The sequence below is a fragment of the Adiantum capillus-veneris genome, chromosome 4, assembly GCF_014529385.1.
Source record: "Adiantum capillus-veneris isolate H3 chromosome 4, ASM1452938v2, whole genome shotgun sequence".
Taxonomy (NCBI): domain Eukaryota; kingdom Viridiplantae; phylum Streptophyta; class Polypodiopsida; order Polypodiales; family Pteridaceae; genus Adiantum; species Adiantum capillus-veneris.
The window spans coordinates 68021852-68042608 of NC_140934.1; the positions used below are offsets into that span (position 1 = coordinate 68021852).

At 41.5% G+C, this 20757-nt stretch overlaps 1 protein-coding gene across 1 annotated transcript in view; it reads right to left on the reverse strand.

Moving 5' to 3' along the window:
• Positions 1 to 7393: 7393 nt before the first annotated feature.
• LOC147459342 (uncharacterized) overlaps positions 7394 to 20757 on the reverse strand; it is a 214509-nt gene continuing 201145 nt past the window's right edge. The window contains exons 29-30 of the mRNA XM_086510636.1: positions 10092 to 10232; positions 7394 to 9992 (exon numbers count right to left, since the gene is read on the reverse strand). Of these exons, the coding sequence (XP_086366762.1) occupies positions 7470 to 9992; positions 10092 to 10232 (2664 nt within the window). The 3' untranslated portion in view covers positions 7394 to 7469. The remainder of the gene's footprint in view (positions 9993 to 10091; positions 10233 to 20757) is intronic.

Genomic DNA, 20757 nt, shown 5'->3' on the forward strand with positions numbered 1-20757 from the left:
TAAACCCTGTCAATTTTTTGCAACTGTAAGAGTATATTCACTAAATGTTTGTCCATTAAAGGACTAAATCCGTGTTGCATACCCTTGCTGGACGCATAAAAATGCCTCGATTTGCTGTAAGCGGTGACAATATTTATTGAACAACATATTGAACTTTTGCTAAAGGTTTGGCATGATGGCTTTTGACTTGAAAATAACACATTTGCATCTTTTTACTTTTGAACTTTTTTTTTACTTTCGAGTGGTTTCTAGAGCCTTAAACCTCATGTGAGGGTCTCAAGAGAGATGACATTGGTTGGAAAATTTGAAACTTGTCTATCGTACAAAGGAGATGTTGCCTAAATTTTACTTTTTAGAGATTGGTAGACTAGAAGGATGGAAGAATGTCAATAAATTCTTGACATTTGACTATTGTGGGGACGTTGGCTTATAAGGACGTCTCATAACATAGAGCTAAGAAGAGTTTCATAGATTTCAAGCGCAAATCAATGTTTTTATGGATAAATTTTATGTTAGTTTATATATTGTCTAATCAGTTCCATTGTATGAATCAATAGATTGTATAGTTCAATCTATTGTTGGATATTCACACACACACACACACACACACACACACACACTATGGTTAAACATCATGAAGTCAGATACTTCTTTCCCTCATAAGGTTCCTCCCTTTTTTTATTTAAACCCCCCCCCCCCCCCCCCCCCCCCCCCCACCCCCCCCCCCCCCCACCCCTATTGACAAAATAGGGCCTTCATTGCTACATTGCACCACCGACTTGGGTATTGGGCAAATGGCTCGTAAAAAATCCTCAAAACTATCATGACAATAAGAAGGCCGCTCCTTCCACCCTCAGACCGTGTAAAAGCGCTCTCTCTCCCCTGACAGTAATGGCTTCTGACGCGTGAGAGGACTCCCACAGCAAGGGGCGGCTCTGCTCTCTTCACTTCAGACACTCAGGAAGCGTGCATACCAACCTATAAATTCTAAAGGTGAGGGCACTCCTTTTGCCCTCACTTAGCTTGAGAGTCAGTGTTTTGTGTGGGGTAAACCCGATTCCGTGTCATTTCTACTTGAAAGTCCGAAAACAATGGAGCTTGCTGCTCAGACTCCACAGATATTATAGTTTACCTAAATTGTCTTTTGTCATCAGAGACCGACTGTTGTGTTTTTCTAAAAAATGTTTTAACATGGGGCTTGATCAAGCCTAATGGGTGTTATTCCGTGACCAACTGTGGTTCTTAAGATATTTTAGCATAACATATGGTTGCTAATTACTCAAAGGCTGTTTTTGCAGTCGTTAAACTGACTGCAGATTAGGCATTTTACTAGTTTTTTGGTTTTTTTGAGTACTTTGCCTGACGGGCTCTCTTAGAGCTAGATTGTAGTAGCACAAAAATGGGTAAACAATTGGTATATAATACTAAGTAACTGGTTCTTTTGGGCCGGGGCATGGTTTAGCATTACCTTAAAATATTCATATGCATATAATGGGATAGTATGGTGTGCCGTTGAATTGCTTGTGCATAGAAAACAACTGTTTTTTTGTTGTTTTTTGCCTTTCCTATAACTATACCAACGAAGGAATGGAGTTTGTTTAGTAACTATGGGCATGCCACACCCCCATCTACTATGGGTTGAAATGGTATGATATAAACATCATGGTAATACAAAGGAGAGGTGCTCCTGACCCTGGACTGGTTTTCTGCCGCATCTTTTAGTAAACTATCAGGGTATGTGTTTTTTTTTTCTTCGTACTATGTGTGGTTGGCACCGTTTAGTGGTTGTTTTGCAATAAGGGTAGCTTGAGGAAGACTGGTTTTTTTCAACAGACATTCGCTGTGGCTCTTAAATATTGGAGCAAGGCATTTTACTATGGGGATAAACACCTAAGGGAGTGATGTTAAACTATACAAATGGCCATATTGGGTTACCTAGGCATGAGTTTTTTGTTATGGATTTTTTGTGGTAAGGCACCTGGTTATGAATTATGGCATGGTTGGCTTCAATCGGGAGCTTGTTGGTATACACACTCATTAACTGGTTTTTTTTGAATGAAATTACTAGGCCGAGGCATGTTTTAGCATTGCCTTAAAACTTCATATGCATAGAATGGGACATTATGGTAAGCCTTGGGACTGCTTGTGCATAAAAAACAACGGTTTTTTTGGCCTTTCCTATGGCTGTACTAATGGAGATAAACACATGAGGTAATGGTGTTTGCTTAGTATGGTAACTAGGGCATGGTACACCCCCATTTGCTATGGGCTAACATGGTATGATATAACATCATGATAATGCAAATGCGAGGTGCTCCTGACCTTGAATTGGTTTTTTCGCGTCTTTGGTAAACTGTAGGGGTATGTCGGCTGTTCATACTGTGTGTGGTTGGCACCTCTTAGGCTAGTAAAAAATAATGACTGGCTGGAATGATTTGACATACATTGGTAGATAGAAATTTTTGCTACCGACTGTTTCTTGCTACTGAGTGTTGTACTGGCTCTTTCTCGAGCAGCCGCTGGTTTATAGCTACTGGTTGTTGTTGGCTCTGCAAGTGGTGCGCTACTGGTTGTAAAAGTGATGTGTGTGCGTATACTTAATGATTGGGGCGCTGTTCTTAACCATTACAGGGCGTTAATTTACATTTTTTTGACATATTGCATGACGTGCAGGATTGGAAGCTATATGTTAAAAACTACTTGTGTTAACTTGGCGTGATAAATTGTTGGGCTTAAGTACAGCTTGGCGCTTGTAATTTCATATAAAAACAAATGGTTGGGGTGGTACTCATTGCATCTAGTACCTCTGGTTGATAAACAAGTAAGGTATCTCACTCAGTCAAGGGTCGGACACTGTCGTTCTTGTAAAATGGATAATGACTTGTGGATATCATTGGCATTATAAAGGTAAGTATATGGATGGTATTTTTATCTTTGGCATAGCTTCCAAGCTATGATTCAAAAAATTGGGATTCCATGTACTAGAAAAGGTCGGACATGACCTATGTTTGAATAAAGGGATACCAATGATACCATGGGATTACTAAGTCTGAAGGTAAGTATATGGTTGCTATTTTTGGGCATAAGCATAGCTACCGAGCTATGGATCTTGAAATGTTTTTGACTCTTGATGAACTTCACCACTCACATTAAAAAGTAAAATATATCACTCATTTATAAAAAAAGAGACTACTAAATAACCTAGCTTGTCTAAAGTAATTAAATCCTATAAGATGGACATGGATAACAACTGATATGGTCCATTGATACCTGTAAAACACATCCAAGGCTAACTGAATTGTTGTCTTGTTTGGATGGATGCAGGTAAGGACTCTATCTTATCTTGGAGAGTTTCTTTTCTTTGGCAAGCAACATTACTGTTATGAAATATCCATTGAAAAACGGGGAAGTTTTTTTACTACCTACCACATTGAAAGAGGATCTCTTTCTTACAATCATTGTACTTAGATAATTCTGATACTGAGTTATTTTTGTACAAATCAGTTCATTGTACTTAGATAATTCTGATACTGAGTTATTTTTGTACAAATCAGTTCATTGATTCTTGGCCAGTTGTCTTTTGAATGTAAAAGTTCAATTATGTCTTATTAAGTAAGATTTAATACAGCTACACACACACACACACACACACACACACACACACACACACACACACACACACACTTAAGTACTGATACAACTATAAGACCACAACCGCTTATTAAATATTCCAAGGCCTCCCCTTGGCATCAGATAACAATTTTTTGTTTTTTCCACCCTACGTGAGATACACTGTTTCAATAGGCATCTACTTTGGGGCTTAATCCACATAGGAACTCCCCCCATGTGGAAGCGTGACAAGATTTATTCTAGCCCCTACTTTGGATTATTACGACAAGCATGCCACGTTTAGGTATGCCCAACGGCTTTGCAAGTGCTCTATTCGTAAAGGGACGTGCATCTACTTCGTCCCTCGAATTAATGCATGCCATCATTGTTGCTCTCTTGAACAACATTTCCGTGGTTGAGTGCGGGACCTTGACTTCTGACAAGGTGTTGCAAATGTTGGAAAGCATTGCTTTGTAAAGAATGTGCCGAGTTGTGCAAGTTGAAAAATACTGGTTGCTGGAGTAACTGTTCAAAAATCTCTCCTTGGAGTTTGGTTGTCAATCCTTGCGCCTGCTCTTGCCAACACCTTCAAATGGGACGAAGAATCTTCCTTTTCTGCTTCTCATCAAGCTGGACATCCTTTCGCTTTTCAGCACAGAGAGTCTGCTGCCTTTGCCTCTCTTTGTTCCCTTTTCTTTTTTGCCCAGTAATTGCGTAAGCAGCCTGTGAACTGCTCGAGAAACTCTGCTCGACTATGTACTAGTGGGCACAAAGCCGGATTAAGAACACGTGAAGAAAAAGAGCTCAACGCATGGACATATATCATGAAGAGCCTAGGCATCAACAAGACCAAACATGTCACAAACACACACACACCTAACTGGCGAGAAGGCTCCATCCTATCTAGAGAGAGAGAGAGAGAGAGAGAGAGAGAGAGAGAGAGAGAGAGAGATGGATAACTAAGCACACACAACAGAGAACTGCGCATAGAGGAAAGAAAGAGAATGCACTGCTGAAACACCTCACAGAGAAGGAGAGAAAGGCTCTATGCTCTATGCAAAAACCGCGCACAGAGAATACCCTAAACCAGTAGCTTTGTGTAGAACCCCCACGTAGAGGAGACAAAGGGGGTGCTCGTACGTCCAACACACTACTGGGGGTGGTAAAAATGCATACCCCTTGTTTTTTCAAATTCCCTTCATCTTCATTACTCATCATTGAGTTTCCTCCCCCAAAAATCAAATGTAGACTCAAAAGTACCCAAAAACTACTTTAAAAGGAGTGTCTAAGACATCCCTTTTTGGACCACCTATACATGCTTTCACCTTTTAAACATGGCTACAAGGAAATCAGTAGAATATAAAATTATTTTACCATATACTATTATATGCTTGCCCTAAATCTCAAGTGAGGTTTTCAAAGAAGATGTCAATGACTCGACTTTTGAAAATAAGGCCAAAATATAAACAAAACTCTGGTGAATTTTTTGTAGGAAGTATGAGCGGTTGAGATTGACTCTTTAGCTTCATTCTTTTTATTAATATGAATACGATTCTCTTACTATTGGGAAATTTTGATCTTTCAAGCTGATTTCTATAGGTTATGGTAACACCTCAATACATTCTTGCTCACGTACACGAAGGAAAACAATGAAATTTATGGTTTGACTTTTAAACTATAACATTTTATGCTAATTGTATTTTTTCTGAATATTGATTTGGATCTGTCAAGAAATTATCTAAAATACTATCTACCTTTACATACCTTGAAACCATAAGTGAAGTCATAAGCATTTGATTTTGAAATAATGATGCTTGCAATCTTTTTTAGTCTCAGGTATATGAATGATTGATAAAGGATGATATTGATTCCAATCTGCTTGATCTGTTTGAGCCTAAAAGATCAGAATGCTAACGGTATGTTAAATTCATGAATACATGAGTGTTTGTATGCACAAACCATGCACAATGGTATTTAGCATAGAGTCCTTGGGAAATTTGATGCTACTTGTTCTTGATCATGAGGCTAATGATAGGCTCATAATTTGAGAACTCACATTTGTATGGGTAAACCTTTGTGTGCTTAGATTTTGGTGAAATTTTGTCTACGAAAATCTTGATTACCATCAATTGCCTTAAAACCTTCTATAAGGGACTCTAGTGAGCTGGCTTGCTTTTGAGTATTGAAAATATCACCGAAAAACAAGGTAAATGCTGTCAATTTTTTGCAACTGTAAGAGTATATTCACTAAATGTTTGCCCATTAAAGGGCGTTGTGAATGGACTAAATCTGTGTTGCATACCCTGGCTGGACTCATAAAAATGCCTCGACTTGCTATAAGCGGTGATAATATTTATTGAACTTCTACTGAAGGTTTGGCCTGATGGCTTTTGACTTGAAAATAACACATTTGCATCTTTTTACTTTTGAATGTTTTTACTTTTGAGTGATTTCTAGAGCCTTAAACCTCATGTGAGGGTGATGACATTGATTGGAAAATTTGAAACTTGTCTATTGTACAAAGGAGATGCTGCCTAAATTTTTACCTTTTAGAGATTGGTAGACTAGAAGGATGGAAGAATGTCAATAAATTGTTGACATTCGACTATTGTGGGAACATTGGTTTATAAGGATGTCTCATAACATAGAACTAAGAAGAGTTTGATAGCTTTCAAGCAGAAATCGATGTATTATGGATATATTTTATGTTAGCTTATATATATTGTCTAGTCAGTTCCATTGTATGAATCAATAGATTGTATGCTTCAATCTATTGTCGGATATGCAACACAAAAACACATACACACACACACACATACTTAAACTTATACAACTATAAGACCACAACCGCTTATTAAATATTCTAAGGCCTCCCTTTGACATCAGACAACAATTTTTTGTTTTTTTTGCCCTACATGAGATACACTACTTCAAATATGCATCTACCTTTGGGGGCTTAATTCACACAGGAACTCCCCCCCATGTGGAAGCGTGACAAGTTTTATTCTAGCCCCTACTTTGGATTATTACAACCAACATGCCATGTTTACTCTGGCATCACTCCCCACTTTATGCCTCTCTCTTCCCCAAGAAACCGATGGACTTTCATTTATCCCTCATCTGTTCTTGTTTGGAAGGATAGGTCAAACAACTAGTGGTTGTTCAAATTGCTTTTAATATTTTTCGTGGGCTAATGCTGGATATCCTTAAAGAGCTCAAATCTAATGACCCAGGGACTTATCTGACTACTTATGCCAACTATAAAGATATCAAAATCATCACTAGTCTACTCAAGCCTTGTATTGAAGATGATGATTCTCTCTCACTAAAAAGACCTAACTCTTTAACCACCCCCAATAACTCTTTCACATCTTTTTTAACCCCCTTGCACTTCCTCCAATTATAACAAGGGAAAGTCTTGTAGCTTTACTAGCGAAGAGGAAGAATTCGGCACCTCTTTGACTTATGATCATCTACATTCTGCAGATTGCTTTTGGCCTTTGTGGAAGGATGTATGTTACAAAGAAGAATTCTACCAGGGAGTTTATCTAATTACATTGTCTTTTCCAAAATGAACTTGTGGATTGGGTTCACCCCAAAACAATATTCTGTGAGTGCTTGGACTTACTTTTTGGCAATCAACACACACACACACACACACACACACACACACACACACACACACACACACACAGAGGTACGCGTGCGTTCTTATCCTCTGATGTAGGCCATTGTGACTTCTAACCCTGTTCAAGTACTAAAGCAAACAAAAGAAGTCGAAGTAGGGCACACATTTAAATAAGCAAAAGAAAAGAACAGGACAGAAGCGATTACAAATAGCCCTATAGCATGTACATAGCTCATATCCATGGTTGCCAACCTAGCCAAACCCTGCCAAGAAGATTTACATCGGTGGCCTGATCAATTAGGCAGTCTACTTGTTCCTGGACTGATTCACAAACATTTCCAGTAATACGGGCACGAAGATTCCGGTCTGGCTGGCCCTGGACAATCTGCTGCAAATGAGGCATGTAAGATTTTCCTGTATGAACTGATGACTGCAGCTCAGCGCAGGTGATGTCTGCAGGATTCCATAGATCCAGCTTTCGTTGAGCAAACTCAACTTTGAGTGCCACATGCTGCTGTTCATGACTTGCTTGGCCCGCAAAGGCAGCAGGTCCACTATTTCGCCAGCTAGCTGTCTTCATGGCTTCGGTCTTCCAGTCCACTAAGGGCTCTTTCACAAATACATCCATTACAGCAGAGATGGTATCCTTGCTATCATGCAATGCGTTCATTATAAGTATCATGTCATTCCTGAGTAGGCCAATACCATCCTGTGGAAGCAAGACATTTGTGAGTTGTGGTGTCAATCTGAAAGGAATCAATTCAGGGACGGGTAACAAAATCACCCCTGTTCCAAAGCTGTAGCCAAAATCAATGGGGACAAGTGCGCCTCCCTTGACGTCCACCAAAATGTTCCCTAAATGACGGTCTCCAACACCAGCTACATACCCACAAATACTCAAAACGGCAAGGCTGCGTTGATACTGAGCTCGCAGTGCTAGAAAGGATTCCGCACTTGTCGTCAGCTTGAACAATGCAGTTTTAAGCGTATCCCACGGCAATGCAGAGACAAAACCACTCATTTTTTCTACCATCTCATTGTATTGAACTTTTGCATACATATTCCTGTAGCAATCTACAACATTTTGTGATCCACCTCTTTTCTCAAGCCATTCATGAAATTTCAGCCTGATATTGGATGTAACCTCTCCAGGTGCAACTTTCCCAGTAACTCCCAATGATGGTAAGATAGTTGCTAGTCCATCTTTGACTATGTCATCAAGGGAACGTGTGTTCTCAACATATTGAAGCAAACCACATTGTCGAGAAACAGGAATGACAGCATAAGTGCGAATGGAAAGCTTTCTCTTGGAGCAACTTGGGTCTCTATGCAATATTGCATTCATCATCTCAAAGAGCTGTTCGATTCTCTGATCAAGCCGCAAATCTTCACCCCCTTTGACAATGAACTTGTACTCTAGTTCATCTGAACCCCTGACTTTTAGCACTTTGGGACGCTGCTTTGAGCTCAGAGAAAATATTGTCTGATCAAAGCTTACCACTTTCACAAGGGAGCTTGGATCTGGTTGTCGGAAGCTATTGTAACTTCCAAACACGTCTATCGTACTCATCAAGGAGCCAGATGTTTCTGAATCCTCTTGTGAAATCCACATATCCCTGGACGAATCAAAATCTGCCATCCATTTAGAGAATAAGTTTAGACTTAAATTTCCTGACGGCAAACTTTTGATGGCTTTCTGCAGATTTGCCATAATCGCACTAGTCGCTTGAGTGAACTGCTTATCATTCATTGAAAGTAACTTGGCCCCTTGTAGACCAACAGCATCAACCACTCGCTTGGAATATTCTCGGGCGAATTTTAGGTTATACTCACCTGAACCACGATTTTCCTTTGTCATGGACTCTATATCCAAGGAATCATAGAACAAACTCTGGAGATAGCTCTTAGCCTTTTCTCGATTTCCACCTTCTAGAAGGTTCTTTATAAATGAAAGCCCATCTCTTAGTCGTTGCTCAGGAAAAGTGAGGTCTTCCAAACCCCTTACCAAGGTTTCCAGGACAGGACTTTTGAGAATAGATTCCAGGCGCGTAGCTCTAGAACAACCCACTGACGTGAAATCTAGCTTGCTTACATTGTAAGCGAAGTAGATTGCTTGAGGATACAACTTTGCAATGTCTTCGAGAATATCCACATAATTCTCTCCATCATCTTTATCAAGGCTAGAAAGCATCTGAGGTATCCATGGTATAAAAATCCACCTAGGAATATCTTTGGCTGCAGATACAAATTCTTTGGATGTGTCTATATAATGCCCTACAAGAGTAAGGACTCTTGCAATACCATGATGTGCTTTGAGTGAGCAATCTAATTGAACAGCTTGCATGACATGCTTGACCATCAAATTTGGGTAGGTGGATGCTGGAGGTAAATCTACTGCCTGCCTACCTTTCTTCATCGCCTCTTGAATTTGAGAGCCCCATTTTGAGCTTTCCACAGATTTGAGAAGTTCATCACAGAAGAAAGCAAACTTAAGTGCTGCCTTTGCTAATGTACGAGAAGAGACTTCTGATTGACCTTTATTCATTCCAAGTAGCCCATCGCTAAAGGCAGTGAACCCTGACCCTAGCTGCTGTAAGCACTCATCAATGGAATGAGCACTTGAAAAATTCCTAGGAATCAATTTTAGGGTAAGCAAGCCAAGCTGAGAGTATGCACTTCCTTGTAGTAGCTTCAATCCAATCTGCCAGTTCTTTTTTTCATGTCTTTTTGAAGTGCTCTCCATGTAGCCTATAACCTGATACCAGGCATGCAGTAAACTGAGGTCAAATCCTTACATGCAAGAAACATTTTTTTTCTTTAAAGTGTGTTGATAGAATGCAAGAAAGGAATGAACCTGCTGTAGCATATCACTGGCCTTCTGTAAATCTGTTCTACTCACACGATCTGCTTCTAAACAGCGGAGCTTGATAATATTTTTGTAAGCTGAGAAGTCTAGTTTATCTTTGTGCAAGGCCACAAACTGATTCATATAGTTCTGCAAAAAAAAAGAAAAAAAAGAATGAGATTTGAAGTTTTTTTGCCACTTGCAAAATGATTTTCTGATGTTTGTTCAAAAGAAGTAGTTGTCAGTCATTAGCAAAAGCCTCTTAGAATTGTAATATCAAATACAATTTGGAACAAACCACTTTTAAGGTGAAACATATCTAAACTGTCCATTATTGCACATAATATTTTGCAAGACTACAAGCATCCCTAACAATAGATATTAGCCACCGTGAAGAAGTGTAGTGGCTGTCCATTCCATGAAAACCAAATCAGGCTGCCTAGCCTAGCTTGAGAGGAGCTATACTGGCTATTCTTGATCCCAAAGAGGCATGGAGACTCTTCTAACAGCAGCAAGTATCTATACCTATTACTTGTAGCAGGCTACATTGTCACACGATGATGGAGCAAAAGACACTGTGCCCACACTCATACACCCTTGCACCTCAACACAACACAAGGATTCACTTAATTTTCTCACCTCACACACCACCACTCAAGGGCTCAATGTAAATCCTCTGACGAGACCCAATTCAAGCTCCAAACGTCTCGACCTACAAGCCCTTGCCTGCCCGCAGACACTACAAGGTGAGTCGAGTTGATCAAGGCTTGAAATCACAGCAGATGGCGACCAAAAGATACAAGAAAAACCATAAAAAACTCAAAAACTCTAGCCACAAAAGGCCTCTCTCAAACCATTGCAAAAGCTTCACCAAACTTCACTATGTTGCACTCTTTCGTGTAGCCTCAACCCTTATAGCACCAATACAGGGTCACATAGTCTTACAAAAACCCGCACCTTCTTCCCTCAGTTCCTCGCGCACACACATTTATGGAAACCTCAAAACTTCCATAGACTCTCCCAAGTGCAAAATTGAAGAGAAGATACTCTCATTCACTCCTCCACACACTCAAACCACGACGCGAACAAGACGGGAATGCATAGGATCACCTGTAGTAACCTTACTTCCTCCTTCACACAGAGAGGCGAGGGTGCTCATATCTCACTTCACACACTCTCCCTCAGCCCAGATACTCACAGCACCGTGCGTGATGTGGAAATTTTCAGCCCATCGCACCATTTTTGACCTTTTTTTGACTTTTTCAGGGCCAGTTTTGGCCAATTTGGATCCTTGACAGGAATTTTTCGCGGAAAAAATACCAAACGGATTCCAAAATCCACCAAAGTAGGCTTGATCCTTGATACCCAAACTTCATGGCCACATACGAAAATTCCATTTTCGACCTCTTCCAAGGCGGTTCACGCATCGTTGCATATCAAATAGACGGTTATCGCATGTATGAAACTTCCGGGATGGGATGAGAGTGCCCACACTTCCCACTTGCATTATTTACATTCTAGAAAGCTCAAACACATTCCCTAGATCCAAAAGAAGCCACTTGGCACCACATCTAAGGCTTCAACAACCTGTCCTGACATGTACATGTGTTCGACTATCGGCACGCAACATGACTATTTGCCATATATACATTATCCACCATATTTGAAACCCAATATTACGTTGTCAAACCTTCCAAATGCATGTATTCACCTTTATTTGTACACAGGTCCATGCATATACGCATTGCTATGCACATGCCAAAAGATGTTTATCATCATTGCCCAACCCTTAATTGAGCATTCATGCTCAACACTTGCATCTAACAATGACATAAAACCTCAAAGATGACACCAAAGTTCCTCCTGGATCATATGGAAACTCATCAACTCGCATAGCACCACCTAAGTACCCAAGCATGCCATTCATTGTGGGGGAGCAGGAGAGAGAGCCCACTTGCTATCCTATGCAATGAGAGTGAAGGAGAAGAGAAGAGTGGCGCAGAAGAAGCTCACGCAGAGAGAAAACGTGAGAGGGAGAGAGAGCTCGTAGAAATTTTGGGAGAAGTCACACTGGTCCCAATTTGGGCTTGACCTTTGAGTATATGAGTAAGTGACTAGGGGGCCATTCACACTTGGGCCCCCTCACTTATAAGACTTTTAACTTATAAGTTAATAAGTACAAGGCACTTAGGCCTTTATTCCCTAACAACCTCCCACCTAAAGGCAATGTACCTTGGGAGATCAAAGAATCAACTAACTATGATACATCAGCTGATCATGCACTTACTCATCCAACACCCATCATCTGTCGGCAATATGCAAACCGCTCTGCTGGAAGACTCTTGGTCAAAAGATCTGCAGGATTGTCATCTGTGTGCACCTTGACAAGTGTAATGCTCTTGTCATCAAGCACACTCCTGATAAAATGATACTTCACCTCTATGTGCTTTGTCCTGGCATGAAAAACAGGATTCCTTGCAAGCATAATAGCACTCTGACTATCACAGTGTAGCACAGGACCCGGTGAATTAATGCCAAGCTCTTCTACCAAACGCATGAGCCACAAAGCTTCTTTGCATGCCTCAGTGGCAGCCACATACTCAGCCTCAGTGGTAGACAAAGCAACACATTTTTGCAGTCTAGAAATCCAAGAAACTGCACCTCCCGTGAATGTAAACACATATCCAGAGGTAGACTTCCTGCAATCTGGATGTCCAGCAAAATCTGCATCTGTAAAGCCATGCACAGATGTCTCACTCTTCCCAAAACAAATGCACAAGTCTTTAGTGCCTTTCAAGTATCTCAAGATACACTTCACTGCTTCCCAATGCTTTTTGCCAGGATTGCTCATGTACCTGCTTACCACTCCCACCGCAAATGCAATGTCCGGACGTGTAGCAACCATAGCATACATTAAACTGCCAACAGCTGATGCATAAGGAACCTTGGCCATTTCAGCCTTCATATCATCTGTGTTTGGGCAGTCATGTGCAGTCAGTTTTACATATGGAGGCAGCGGAGTACCAAGTGCAGTCAGTTTTACATATGGAGGCAGCGGAGTACCAAGTGCCTTTCCCCCATCCATATGAAAACGATGTAGCACTTTATTAACATAATCTCCTTGAGATAGATACAGACTCCGGTTAGGTCTATCTCGAGAGATACACATGCCCAAAATATGATTAGCATCACCAAGATCCTTCATGTCAAAACGATTCTTTAAGCTTTGCTGTAATGCATCCAACTCCGTGACATTGTTACCCGCAATAAGCATGTCATCAACATACAAAATCAGCAATAGAAGAGATCCATCACTTGCCGTTTTGATATACAAACAGTGATCAGAATTACTTCTTTTGTATCCTTGAGACCTCATGAATGTATCAAACTTGTGATACCATGCACGGGGAGACTGTTTCAAACCATACAAGCTCTTCAAGAGTCGACATACTTTCTTCTCTTGCCCCTTTGACACAAAACCTTCTGGCTGCATCATATAGATTATCTCAAGCAAATCGCCATGCAAAAACGCTGTTTTGACATCCATTTGCTTTAACTCCATATCTTCAGAAGCAACCAGGCCTAAAACAAGACGTAATGTGGCAAGCTTTACAACAGGAGAAAAAATCTCATCAAAATCCACACCATGCTTTTGCTTGTACCCTTTAGCAACCAAACGTGCCTTGTACTTAGAAGAAGCATCAGATGTGACCTTGGTCTTGTAAACCCATTTACATGGCAGAGCCTTATGCCCTTTAGGCAAATCAACCAAGTCCCATGTATGGTTTTTCTCCAAAGACTGCATTTCCGAAACCATTGCTTTGAACCATTTCTTACTGTCTTCCCGTTGCATAGCCTCTTTATAGCAAGACGGCTCACCACAATCAGTAAGCATGACATAGTCCAAAGACGGTTCATATCTATCGGGGGGCCTTGTCACCCGAGTAGACCTACGCACCCAATGATCCATAACAGGTGGATTTTCAGCCTGTAAACCATCAAAAACAGCAGGCTGTTCAGCCGGTTGCATCGCAACAACGGGCGGTCTAGGAGCATCAACCTGTTCCCCTACCTGTGGTGCATCAATGGCAACTTGTTGGGGCTGATTTTCAGCAACTAATGGCTGATTTTCAGCACCATTTTCAGCATGTAAAGGCTGCTGAACATTGGGCCTTCTTGGCTGTCCATATGTAACATCTTCACGAAAAACAACCCGGCGCACTTCCTCGACCTTTATGGGCTGTTTGTGCATGCAATTCTCATTGAAGATGACATCATTGCTGTGTATGATTTTCCGTAATGCGGGATCCCATAATCTATACCCCATTTCACCATCCTCACCATATCCTAGGAAAATGCATTTATGAGACTTTGGTTCTAGTTTGGTGCGCAGTTCACTCCGGATGTGAACATAGGCCTCACAACCAAACACTCTTAAATGTGCATATGAGGGTGGCTTGCCAGACCACACCTCCTCAGGCACCTTTCCACCCAAAGCCTTGCTAGGTGAGCGATTAATCAAGTGAATAGCTGTTTGCACAGCTTCTGCCCAAAAACCATGAGGTAATGCAACATGTGACAGCATACTCCGAACTTTCTCTTGGATAGTCCGGTTCAACCTCTCTGCAACTCCATTCTGAGAGGGATTAAAAGGAGCCGTGAGCTCTCTTTTAATACCTTTAGTAGCACAAAAGTCAATAAATGCTTTTGATACATACTCCCCCCCATTGTCTGAGCGCAAAGACCTAAGCTTCTTGTCAGTTTGATTCTCAACAAATGCAAGAAACTTCTTGAAAGTATCCAAAACATCGCTTTTAGCACGTATTGGATACACCTACACCTTACGTGTAGCATCATCGATAAACGAGACAAAATATTTCTTTCCCCCTAAGGACAACTGTGGTATTTCACATATATCGGAATGCACTAAGTCTAACCTGTCAGACTTCAAAGAAAGAGACCTTTTGTGCGGTGTTTGACTGTGCTTACCATAAATACAGTGCTCACAATGAGAAAAATCAGCATACCTCAAACACGGCAAATAACCACAACGAGACAGAGTTTCCATTCCTCTTTTACTCATGTGTCCCAACCGGCCATGCCACAAAGAAACACTTGGCTGCTCGGTTACGGCGACAACATGGTCACGCACACTAAATACATGCAAAGGATACAAAGTGTCCGATTTACAACCCTTGGCTACAATCCGGGCCCCTTTACAAATTTTCCACTTGCTATCACCAAAAGTGGTGTGATAGCCTGCATCATCTAGCTGCCCTGTACTAATCAAACTCTTCTTGAGTTGTGGCACATGGCGCACTTTGTGCAAAACAAAAGTCATACCATCAGCAAAGGAAAACTGGACACTGCCAATACCTGCAATGTCACATGCATAGTTGTCTCCCAAATAAACAGTGCCCTGCACCTCACCTGAGTACTGTGTAAACCAATCCCTATGAGGTGTTACATGAAAGGAGGCACCTGAATCAAGAATCCAAGTATGCGTGTCCACATCAGAACCCATAGCAAGGGTATGTGCATCCACAGAAGAGGTATTGAGTACATCAGTGCTGCTGTCACTGTCACAACTACTAGCAACATTGATTTCCTCAATCAATACAGTGCTCTTCTTGGCATTTCCCTTGTCCTTTGCATCAGTTTCAGCACCCTTGTTCTTCTCTTTCTTCCACTCATAGCATTCCCGTTTATAATGCCCTTTCTTTCCACAATGATGACACACAACATCTTTCCTACGAGATTTGCTGCGTGCCCTGTCCTTACTGTCAGATTTCTCCCTCTGTTGAGACCTGCCTCTCAAGTGCAATGCATTAGAAGGTGGGTTCTTCCTGTTCATCTCTTCCATCAAGAGAGAACTCTCTACATCTGCATACTTAAGTGACGCACTTGAATTACTAAGAGCTGTCCGGAATACATCCCAACTCTCGGGCAATGTGCATAGCAGAAAAGTAGCTTTGAACTCCTCATCAATCGTGAATTTCAGCTCTGTCAGTTGGCTGAAAATAGAATTGAATTCATTGAGGTGCACTGACATGTGCGTGCCCTCCTTCATGCGGAGATCCATAAGCTTCTTAAGCCAATACACTTTACTGGCAGCACTCTGCTGTGCATACAACTCGTCTAAACGCTTCCACATGCCCCATGCTGTCTGCTCATTCTCTGCATTGAAGAGTAAATTGTCAGACAACGAAAGCATGATCGTGGAGCGAGCCAACTCGTCCACTTCTTCCCATTCTTCAACCTCCATATCAACCGGTTTCACACCCTGTAACTTAATAGGTTTCGCCTGTTTCTTCTGCAACATCACATTATAACATTGCTTCTTCCATATAGCAAAGTTATGGACACCTTCAAGCTTGCGAATGTGCAACAAATTGCCACTTTCACTGCTAGAAGCCATTCTGAGTGATTGCACACACTGAAACCCTGTTTTGCCGACCTAAACACGCCCAAATGTGCGCAATCGGGCAAAAAACAGCTTGCTGTTACAGAAAAACAGCGAGCAAATTTCACGCGAAATCACCCCAAAACGGCGTACATTCACTGCCAAACCCTTACCAAAGGTTTCCACAGGGTGTATACATCATTTGCTTGCTGAAATTCCCTGTTTTAGGGCAAAAATCAGACCTGTAAACACCTGTTTTGCTGAATTTTCAGAACCTCGTTGGTGGAAACACCTGTAAGATTGACCTGTGAGACTTGCCCTAATGAAATTGCATCAAATTGACCCCGAAATTGGTCAATTTCAGCAGATATAGGCTGCTGTTCGCCAGTTTTTGAAACCCTAATTTTGGGGAAACTGTCACCGGAGGTCGATTCTACACGGTGAGAGGATCCCTTCGCGACAGAGTTGATCGAAAACGGTTGAAAATCCTTCCCGCAGCGAGCAAGAACAGAATTCTGATCTGTGTTGCGAAAATGGCTCTCTTGGAAACCCTAAAGCTCTGATACCATGTGTGGGGGAGCAGGAGAGAGAGCCCACTTGCTATCCTATGCAATGAGAGTGAAGGAGAAGAGAAGAGTGGCGCAGAAGAAGCTCACGCAGAGAGAAAACGTGAGAGGGAGAGAGAGCTCGTAGAAATTTTGGGAGAAGTCACGCTGGTCCCAATTTGGGCTTGACCTTTGAGTATATGAGTAAGTGACTAGGGGGCCATTCACACTTGGGCCCCCTCACTTATAAGACTTTTAACTTATAAGTTAATAAGCACAAGGCACTTAGGCCTTTATTCCCTAACATTCATATCAAAGGAAAAAGCATCTATCTTCTTGCTATAGCGCCACCACCCACATGGATCCCAAGCATGATACGTATCTTCTACATGGCTGGCTCATACCATAAGCCATCACAACCAGTTGAAACCATAGCTTCCTTAAAATGCATCTCATGACTAGAACTCATTCGATTGATAATCATAAATATGACATCATCTTCTTGACGCATCAATTGCTCTTCATTCCTTGCACAAAAGAGACCATCACTCCAACCACTAGCAATTCCACTCAAAAATTGGAAAAGCACCTCAAAAACACTATCACTAGCATCTTCTTCTTCCACATAAGGCTTCTGGCACTTGTAAATCTTGAGACATGCATATAAAGCCACACAAGATATCATGATCAAGTCTTCATCATGCCAACCTGCACCAAGACTTGGTCATGAGTATGTGTACATACCAACAAAGCCTCTTAGCTCATGTAGATTTCTTGGGTTAGGCCATGCTTTTATTACCTCTAACTTTGATGGATCCATTCGGATACCATCTTTAGAGATAATATGACCTAGGTATTGAATCTCTTGAAGGAAGAATTCGCTTTTCTTTTGGTTGAGAAAAAGCTTATTCTCCCTCAATGCTTGAAAAATCACTTGGAGATGTTGCTTATGTTCCTCCAAAGACTTGGAGTAGATGATGATATCATCAAAGAACACTCCAGTGAATTTGTGGTATGGTCTAAAATTTTTCTCCATCAAACGATTGAACGTAGGTGGTGCATTGGTCAAGCCAAAAGGCATGACTAGATATTTATAAAGACCAAACGTTGTGCGAAACGTGGTCTTTAAGATATCTTCATCCACTATCCTTATTTGACGATAGCCACTCTTAAGGTCAATCCTACTGAAGTAGGTAGAGCCTTGTAGCTTATCAAACAGATCTTCCACCCGAGGTACGAGAAATCTGTTTTTGATAGTGATATGGTTTAGTGCTCGATAGTCCACACATACGGTATGTACCATCTTTCTTTTGTACTAGAAGGACTGGAGAACAAAAGGGAGAGGAACTAGGCCTCACCATCCCTTTGTCTACTAGCTCTTGTACTTGCCTCATGATCTCCTCTTGTTGAGCTTGTGAGACTCGATAAGGAGGCTTGTTAGGTGGTGAGCTTCCAGGAAGGAGCTCAATGCGATGGTCATCATCCCCTCGTTTTGGAGGTAAGTCCATAGGGATATTATTGATGAACACATCTTGGAATCCTTTTAGAAAATTAGACAAGTCTAACTCTTCTTGATTCCTACCATTTACATCTGATGAAACATTAGTATCTTTTAGAGACTCTTTGACAAAAATCATGTACGCAAAAACTGAGCTCTTCATTGACTTATCAAAAGCAAGAGGATTTACAAGTGGAATAGTACGACCACGCTCACTAGCATCTATATACATGTTCTTTCCCTTGTAGGTGAAGTAGATTTTCCTTTCAGGGAACTTCATGTTGGCAGCCATGCGATCAAACCATGGTGCCCCTAGTATAACATCCTCATGTTGGAACCAATTGTCTACATCTACGCAACTTGTGAAAATAGATGGTTGGCATGTCACCACCATCTTGAAATTCCCTTCAACATCCAAAATGTGAAAACATCACTGCTTGAACTTCAACTTCTAAGTGCACAATCGGCAAATCTCGCTCCCAACAGGATCGCCAAAAGATGGAGTAAAAAACACCATGCCCAAACTCATACACCCTTGCATCTCAACACAACACAAGGAATTCACTTAATTTTCTCACCTCACACACCACTCAAGAGCTCAATGTAAATCCTCCCCCTAGACCCAATTCAAGCTCTAAGCATCTCGATCCACAAGCCCTTGCCCGCCCACAGACACTACAAGGTGAATCGAGTTCATTAAGGCTTGAAATCACAATAGATGGCGACCTAAAGAGACAAGAAAAACCATCAAAAACTCAAGCTACAAAAGGCCCCTCTCAAACCATTGCAAAAGCTTTACCAAACTCCACTCTGTTTGACTCTTTGGTATAGCCTTCCATCCTAATAGCACCAATATAGTGTCACATGGTCTTACAAAAAGCCGAACTTTCTTTCCCTCAATTCCTCACACACACACATTCATGGAAACCTTCCATAGACTGCAAAATGGCAGAGAAGATACTCTCATTCACTCCTCTCCACACTCCAAAGCAGGACGCGAACAAGACGGGACTGCATAGGACCACCTGTAGTAACCCTACTTCCCCCTTCACACAGAGAGGTGAAAGTGCTCATATCTCACTTCACACACTCTCCTTCAGCCTGGATACTCACGGCACTGTGAGTGGTGTGGCAATTTTCAGCCATGTCACACCATTTTGACCATCTTTTGACTTTTATAGGGCCAATTTTGGCCAGCTTTGACTCTCGAGGGGCATTTTAAGCGGGAAAAATACCAAACGAACTCCAAAATCCACCAAGTTTTGTAGGCTTGATCCTTGATACCCAAACTTCATAGCCACATACCAAAATTCTATTTTTGACCTCTTCCAAGGCGGTTCACGCATTGCTGCATATCGAGCACTGTAAATAAATAATTACCGCTTGTGTCAAACTTCCGGGACGGGATGAGAGTGTCGACACTTTACACTTGCATTATTTACATTCTAGAAAGCTCAAACACATACCCTAGATCCAAAAAAGCCACTTGGCATCACATCTAAGGCTTCAACACCCTATCCTTGCATGTACACGTGTCCGACTATCGGCACGCAACATGACTATTTGCCATATAAAGCATTATCCACAGTATTTGAAACCCAATATTACATTGTCGAAGCTTCCAAATGCATGTATTCACCTTTATTTGTACACATGTGCATGCATATACACACTACTATGCACATGCCAAAAGATGCATATACGCACTACTATGCACATGCCAAAAGATGTTCATGAACGACACGGATAGCAATTATAGTTTGCCTTGCGTTTCCACTTGATGGACTCTCGCCTGGGCAGTGATGCTAGTAATCCAGGACACGGCACAAACAGAGGGAGTGGTGGTCGAGAGGACAACGTGGCCTGTTCACCGCCACCAATGTTTGGAGATAGGCGTAGGTGTGTTGTCAAAAATATTTGGATTAGCCGTTGGTTGCTCTTTATGTTTTGTATATGTGCTCAGTTGGTTGGTATTAGGATGGATGAGTCATTGGAGTCCAGAGTCTTGTATCCTCAGTCTAGCACTTGCACACTTGCACTCTCCCTCCATAGTTGGAGCCCCGACACCCCATTGTACCTGTAATACCAGAGCTTGGTACTGAGTGTGCTACCAGCCAAAGTCTGTATAGGTTCTTTGAGTATAGTCGAGCTTCCATTTGGGTTTGGAGTCTGCTATTGTATCATTTTGAGTACAGTCTTGCTATCTCAATTCATTTCATATTGCTCTAT